The sequence below is a fragment of the Calidris pugnax genome, unplaced genomic scaffold, assembly GCF_001431845.1.
Source record: "Calidris pugnax isolate Ruff unplaced genomic scaffold, ASM143184v1 scaffold516, whole genome shotgun sequence".
NCBI lineage: Eukaryota > Metazoa > Chordata > Aves > Charadriiformes > Scolopacidae > Calidris > Calidris pugnax.
The window spans coordinates 147,028-154,273 of NW_015091408.1; the positions used below are offsets into that span (position 1 = coordinate 147,028).

A 7,246-nucleotide genomic window follows, 5' to 3' on the forward strand; every position below is an offset into this window, starting at 1 on the left:
ATGGGTTTAATTTGCCTGACAAATGCCTCCAGGTCAGTAAAAACAAGGCGCTTCTTGGACAAAGCTAAAATTGGAGGTTGGTTGGGCAATGCCATAAAATGGCAATATTCCTGGGCTCCAGTGTCTTGCTCAGCATCAACAAGACGAGGCTCCTGGTAAGATCTGCTGCTAGGTGAAGGTGCAGCCCAACTTGGGGGCCAAGAGCGTGGTGTGAGGTACCTGTTTTTTGATGCATCTCATGGCTGTGAGGTTTCTCCACACAGTTTCTGCAGGTACCTCAGGAGCTCAGCCATGTCCGCAGGCACCGAGACCGCAGCTGCCCGTCATGGGACTCGGGAGTTCCCTGAAAAATGCACACTGGAGAAGTCTCTGGAAAAAATCGTGGATGTCTACCATCGTTACAGCACCCGTGAGGGCAACTTTGACTCCCTCAACTTCAATGAATTCAAGACACTGCTGACCGAGCAGGCACCGACCTTCCTCCAAGCTTGCGTGAGTGCCACACGAGCTGCATTGTTCTACCAGGAGGGATGTTCTCCTCATGGAGTTGTGGTGGGGATGAGGCTGAGGTTGCCTTCAGGGATGCTCCTGGGGAAATGGGGCACAGTCCCCACCAAGGGCTGTGGTCCATGGGGTGGATTTCTGTGATGAGACAGCATATGCTGTGGGAACTACTGCTCTTGCCACAGCAGGAGTATGGAACAGCCCAAAGGGGCTTGGGACAAGAGCCTGTCCATCTAGGGTTTTAATTAGGGGCTAACTGGAAGGTAGGAGAGGGTCACAATGATCCTGTAGCTTCCGAACTCTTCCCAGGACATGCAGGAATAAAGCTGGTTTGGTTTCCACCAGTGGGTGTGCAGCCATAGCAACACATCCTATACCCCAATTGCAGGGCAGGAACCGTCCCGACTACCTGAATCAGCTCTTCAAAGAGACGGACCTGAATAAGGACAAAGACCTGACCTTTGAGGAGTTCACCATCGTCTTGGCCAAGATCACCAATGATGCTCATCATATCATCCACAAGGAAGACCGTTGCACCCCAGACAAGGACTGAGCTGCAGTGTATGGCCCATGAAAAATCTCTTGGGGGTTGCTTATAGACACTGGGCTCTGGCTGCTTTCTGTCTGCTCCGCTCACTTGTGCTTGTGAGACAATAAAGCATGGCTTGAACTTCTCCGAGTCCTTCCTATCTCATCACTGCCTTTTGTGTCCATCTCCCAGGTGGGGAGGGTGGGCACCGGCAGCAGAGAATGCATGATCCTGCTGGGGTTGTGGAATAAAGGCTTCCATAATTCATCATATCATCCACAAGGAAGACCGTTGCACCCCAGACAAGGACTGAGCTGCAGTGTATGGCCCATGAAAAATCTCTTGGGGGTTGCTTATAGACACTGGGCTCTGGCTGCTTTCTGTCTGCTCCGCTCACTTGTGCTTGTGAGACAATAAAGCATGGCTTGAACTTCTCCGAGTCCTTCCTATCTCATCACTGCCTTTTGTGTCCATCTCCCAGGTGGGGAGGGTGGGCACCGGCAGCAGAGAATGCATGATCCTGCTGGGGTTGTGGAATAAAGGCTTCCATAATTGGAGCACCCCCAAAACTCATTAAGCCGGGGGCGGTTTATGATCAAGATGTGATGAGAGGGCAAGAGCTATATTCCTCATGGTCTTGTCCAAGTCAAGAGGGCTGAACTGATGGGCAACGAGGGTATTAGTGGCCAGAAGACCAGCACACAAGGCACTGCTTGAGCTCTGCAAGGGTTTTAACTCTCAGCTGCAACGTATTCCAGTGAGATTAGCATTTTTTCTCCTGCAGAGGAAGTTTTCTGCCTGGATTGGGAAGAGCAGAGCCAGCCTAGCTCCGGGAAGCACCTCCTGTTTTTCCCATCCTCATCCAGCTCCCCCTTGCCCCAGCCGTGCCAAGTGCATCCTCTGGGCAGAACCACCCACAGCAGGAAAAAAAGCACATTAATACCCATGACAAGTGCAGTTCAGAGCAGAACACAGCCTTTAGCACAAGAACAAGCCGGGGTGCTCCCAGGGAAAAAATACAGACAGAAGTTCCTCTCTGTATATATAGCTCCTAGTCCGTGGGAAATTCTGAGACTTAAAATTTTCTCCCTAAAGCCCAATGAAAACTCAAATTTCAGATTTTTCTCACACAGACAAGTCACCCGGAGTGCTCCTTCCCAACCCTGCTGAATCGCTGCCCAGCCAAGAGGGAAACTCCCGGATGGTTTCCTTCTTGGAATATTCCACCAGTGAAAATATTCTCACCAAAACCCTGACGGGCTCTGGTTGGGCACAAAGATCTTGTCCCTGCCTGAGTCATCTGGAAGATGTCTCACAGCACCAACAAACCCTTTCTGGGTACTAAATGCATTGTAATCCAGCTCTTTTCCTCACCAAACGCTCAGGTAGCACCACCCCATGGGACTGAGCAGGCAGCTGCCCCAGCACGAGTGGCAACAACGCTTGAACAACGCTCAGGAAGGGCAAGTCCAATGGCCAGATCCAGCCCTACAACCTGCCAGAGCTCCAGGAGGGCTTGGAGAGGGTCCAGCACCCTGCAGCCCTGCCTGTGCAGGCAGCAGAGCCGGCTCCCAGCTCCCTTTGGGCTGGACCAAGGTGGTCCCTTGCCAAGCAGCTGAGTTTGTAGCCATTTGGTAGGGCTGAGACACACGCCCATGCGTCTTGGCTTGAGCTAAAGGACTGGGAAATCCTTTCCCCCTGCGGCTCCAGGATGGGCAAACCTCCAGGCTGCCCCACCTCCTGTGGTGGCTCCTGGTGCCAGGTCACATCTGGAGCACTGCTGGTCTGGTGATGCTCAAGGGTGCTCAGGAGCCAGGGCTCCGAGCACGGCCCCTGCCTTCCCCAAGATAAAACCACACCCAGCAACCAGAACATACGTCCTGTCCTGATTCTGGGTTAAAACTGGCTGTGAAACACGACAAACCACACAGTGACAAACCCTGCTGTGCCCTCTTCCCGCATCACCCAGCCACTTGCCCATAAATGTATATTTTGAAAGAGTTTTGCAACGACTGTCAAGCGTGGGGTGCCCTGCTAGGGCTCAGGTCCTCAGGGCACATCTAACCCCAGATCTTTTCCTTGCCATGACTATTGGGCAGCTTGCGTGCCACCCCATGCCTTCTTCCCACTCCTTCCCCTCCGCAGCTCCAGCAAGAGGACACTTGCTCAATCCTGGTGGCCTTGGGGCCAGAATTACTGCTTGCTGCAGCCACTTCTGTGTGACTTAGGGGCATGGCTGGACAGGGAGGTTCCCCTCTGCGAGGAGACCTGCAGAGACAGGCAAAAAGTGGTGGCACCTGTTCCTGTGACCCTAAACTCCCTGGTCACCTCAGTGACTGCACTGGCATTTAAAAATCAAAGCATAGAATGATTTGAGTGGGAAGGGACCTTAAAGACCTCCCAGCTCCCCCTACCCCAGCTCAGGGCAGTGCCACCTCCCACCAGACCAGGTTGCTCCAAACCCCCTCCAACCTGCCCTTGAACCCCTTCAGGAATGGGGCAGCCACAGCTTCTCGGGGCAACCTGGGCCAGGCTCTCACCACCCTGGTTCTGTCCCACATCTCATCTCAATCTCCCCTCTTTCAGGTTAAAACCCTTCCCCCTCATCCCATTGCTCCCCTCCCTCATCAAGAGTCCCCCCCAGCTTTCCTGGAGCCCCTTTAGAGACTGGAAGGGGCTCCAAGGTCTCCCTGGAGCCTTCTCTTCTCCAGGCTGAATCCTCCCAACTCTCTCAGCCCCCCCTCCCAGCGGAGGGCCTTCAGCCCTCCCAGCACCTCCATGGCCTCCTCTGGGCCTGCGCTCTCAACCCTGCGGCCTGGTGGGCACATCTGAGGGTTCAGCCACCATCCCTCTTTGGAAACCCACGGCCCATCCCACACCCTTGCTCTTCCCCACCTGGGAAATGACCAAATGTAGGGTTTCCTGAAATTGCTACCAAATTCTGCAACTGAGCAGATGGTTCCTGACACCCTGTTGTGAAAGGCCCTGGCCCTTCTCCAGCTGTTTTGTGCATCAAAGCACTCCCCTTGTGACACATGGTGCTCCCCCACCAGTGAGGGATGGAGTCCGGGTGGGCACTGCCTGTGGACCAGGAAGAACTTTTTTGGTGTGAGGGTGGTGAGAGCCTGGCCCAGGTTGCCCAGAGAAGCTGTGGCTGCCCCATCCCTGGAGGGGTTCAAGGCCAGGTTGGATGGGGCTTGGAGCAACCTGGGCTGGTGGGAGGTGGCCCTGCCCAGGGCAGGGGGGTTGGAACTCAGTCTTTAAGGTCCCTTCCAACTCAGACCATTCTATGACCAGGGCTGCAACCCCGAGCATCTCCCCTCAGGGTGCTGCCCCAAGTCAGCTCACCTGGAGCTCCTGGAGCTTGCCCCAGGCCCATCCACAACCCCTTTTTGACCTCCGCTTTGTGTCTGAGATTAGCATCGTGTTTGGCAGGTTAAACAAAGCCCCAAAGAAGCCAGCTGAATCAGCAGGCAGAGCATTTTAATGAAGAAGCACTGGAAAATCTCGTTTTACTCTCGATCTGAGCTGCTCTAAGCCTCTGCAACACAGAAACAGAAGAGGGAAAAAAAAATAAAGCAGAAGCCACAAAGCGAGGACACAATCCTAAAAAGTAAACATACACCTTTCAGCCACGCCTGGTCTCCACAGCTTAGAGCACATCTTGGGTGGGGAGAAACCACCCTTCATTCAGCTCATCTGAAGAGCTGTAATGAAGCTCCTGGAGCTCCTCCAGGTCCGGAACCCTCCCTGTATTATTTGTCTTTCGTAGAGCCGTTTGCTGCAGGCAGGGGATGGTCCCCCAGTGGTGGGACACGGCCTGTGTCACACAGGCCACCCTGGCCATGGTGGGCTGTGCAAAGCAGCAGGATGGTGGGATGCTGTTGGGTGCAGAGGACCATGGCAGTGCTTGCATGCACCAGGTCTGCCAGGATGGGGATGCTACGGGGCCAAGCAGGGCTGGGTCAATGGGCAAGTGCGGGCACGATGCTGTGGGTCCCTTTTGCCTCATGGCATGAAAAGGCACCCCTGTAGAGGAGAGTGAAACAGGTGAAATCAAAGAAGCTGAAGCGAATGAACTTCTGTCAAGAGTTGACAGGGAATTACAGCCCCAACAACCAGGTGGAGGGGGTGAAGGGGACACGGCCATGCCCTGGCCACCTCCCTGCCAAGGCAGGCAGAGTACGTGACATCAACCTTGAGGGGAAAAGCCACAGAGATCCCTTTTAAGGAACTACCCTGGAGCCTTAAGCAACGTACAAGTATGTCATGAAGATGGACTGGAATTGGGTGAAACAAAGGCGTTTCACAACCGGTGGCGTGGCACAGGGGGACGGCCAGGCTATAAGAGATGCCGCACTTGGGACCGGCCCTGCTCCAGCCTGAGTGGATCTCGCTACTTCGTCAAGATGAGCAAGGCAAGTCCAACGGGTGACTCGGGCACGTAAGGTCTCCATGCTCTTTTCCAGGTACCGGCTGGGCCATCGGAGGTGCAAGGACCCTTGAGGACCCTTCTCACCTTACGTGCTGCCATCAGTCACTGGCAGGGGATAACCATCTCTACTCAGGCTCACGCGAGTGGAACCCACCAGGAGATGTGTCTCCTCCTGGAAGAACTTCCCCACAGCCCAGTGTGACCACCAAAGGAGATCCTGGGCATCAGATCTTTGTATCTCTACAGAGATTTTTGCAGGGCCACCAGCTGCTTTGAGAGTCTGGCTCCAACAGCGTCTGACTTACAGAAGGCATATTTTGGGGGCAAAAAAGTCAGCTCTCAGCTATTACCTGTAGCTGCAGATCCTAGAGCAGAAGCAGCCAATGGCTGCAACCCCTCTCTGGTCTCCTTTGGCTTATCTATAAGAGAAAACTCAAGCCAAAGGGCTCAAATTTATCTCCCCTCAAAAAAGAATGAAAGAATGACTGAACAAAGCCAGGCTGTGTCCTCATCTCGGGTGAATTTGGTGGCTCTACGGGACCCTCGCTTGTTTACATCAGCCTTCCCCATCTATTGTGATTCCTGACATTACTCAGTGTCACTTTTTCTTTTCCAGACCCCCCAGTCCCAGGAACAGCTCTCCGAGCTGGAGAAGGCCATGAATGTCATCATTGATGTCTTCCACCAGTACTCAAGACGGGAGGGGGACAGAGACACCCTGACCAAGAACGAGCTGAAGCTCCTGATTGAGAAGCAGCTTGCAAACTACCTGAGGGTGAGTGGGGTTTCTTCTGACCCACATGGGGATGGAGGGGGGCTGGACTCTGTTGCCTGAACACCCCCAGGGGTTGGGTTCACCCCCTCCCCACTCTGGTCTCCTGCTCCCCAACACCTTCTGCCCAGACTCTCCCTGTCCAACTGCTGCTTTCCAACCGTGCTCCATAAAGACAGACTAAGGGCTTGGTGAACCCCCAGATGGGTATTTACCCTCATCACCTTATCTGCAAAAATCAGGGTCATGTTGCCCAAGAGCTCCTTTGCCATCTAGGAGTGATGATGTCAGAAACATCAACCCAAAAAAGCCCTTTTTTTCCCCCCAAACTAATTTGGCTAAGGCAGAAGGTAAAGCTTTTAACCCAACATGCTCAAGGAGAGGTTTGTGGCTGACATGACACAGCTGCCTTCACCAGTTTCTACATCATACAGTGTCCTTGCGTTGACACTAACCTGCTGCTCTCCGGTTGCTTCACCATCACGGGTGGATCATTGCTGTACCCAAGCAACGGGTGATGATGGCATGAGGCTGGAGCCACACGCAGCACCCAACTCTTGGGGACCTGGCACCCGTGAGGGTCCCAGACAGGCTGGGGGAAGCTGTGAGTGACAGGACTTCACCCTCGCCCTGTCCCTTCCTTTTGCAGAACGTGAAAAACAAGGCCACCATCGACGAAATCATGAAGGACCTCGATATCAACAAAGATGCGCAGATCTCCTTCTCCGAGGTGATGCTGCTGATCACCCGTGTGACCATCGCCACCCACGAACACCTCCACGACGTCGAGGACCACCAGCAGCAACACCAGCACAAACACCAGCACCACCACTGAGGTGGGAGGTGGTCCCCGGCCAAAGGCAGCCATTCGGTGCTTGGAGCTTTCTCCACCCCTCTCTGCCCACTTCCCTCCTCCCCTTCCCTCGAGTTTAATGCTTTTGCTGCCAAATAAAGATTTGCCCTGAGGCTGTCAAAGCTCATCTGTGTGTCTGCGTGGGTTTTCCTC

The 7,246-nt window shown here is 54.1% G+C and overlaps 2 protein-coding genes across 2 annotated transcripts; both read left to right on the forward strand.

Moving 5' to 3' along the window:
• Window positions 1-271: 271 nt before the first annotated feature.
• On the forward strand, window positions 272-1,167 carry LOC106899584 (protein S100-A12-like). The gene is made up of 2 exons (XM_014961461.1): window positions 272-492; window positions 893-1,167. Exons 1-2 carry the CDS (start codon window positions 292-294, stop codon window positions 1,055-1,057), a joined length of 366 nt encoding a protein of 121 aa, XP_014816947.1. The 5' UTR covers window positions 272-291; the 3' UTR covers window positions 1,058-1,167.
• A 4,143-nt stretch (window positions 1,168-5,310) lies between these two features.
• Window positions 5,311-7,220, forward strand: LOC106899555 (protein MRP-126-like). The gene is made up of 3 exons (XM_014961429.1): window positions 5,311-5,451; window positions 6,085-6,243; window positions 6,890-7,220. Exons 1-3 carry the CDS (start codon window positions 5,443-5,445, stop codon window positions 7,073-7,075), a joined length of 354 nt encoding a protein of 117 aa, XP_014816915.1. The 5' UTR covers window positions 5,311-5,442; the 3' UTR covers window positions 7,076-7,220.
• Window positions 7,221-7,246: the final 26 nt, after the last annotated feature.

Excerpts from the sequence above, each read along its gene's own strand:
- LOC106899584 (XM_014961461.1), top strand. The coding sequence starts at position 292 with ATGTCCGCAGGCACCGAGACCGCAGCTGCCCGTCATGGGACTCGGGAG. Across the intron at positions 493-892 it reads CGACCTTCCTCCAAGCTTGC|GGCAGGAACCGTCCCGACTA; the intron begins GTGAGTGCCACA and ends CCCCAATTGCAG.
- LOC106899555 (XM_014961429.1), top strand. Across the intron at positions 6,244-6,889 it reads AGCTTGCAAACTACCTGAGG|AACGTGAAAAACAAGGCCAC; the intron begins GTGAGTGGGGTT and ends TTCCTTTTGCAG.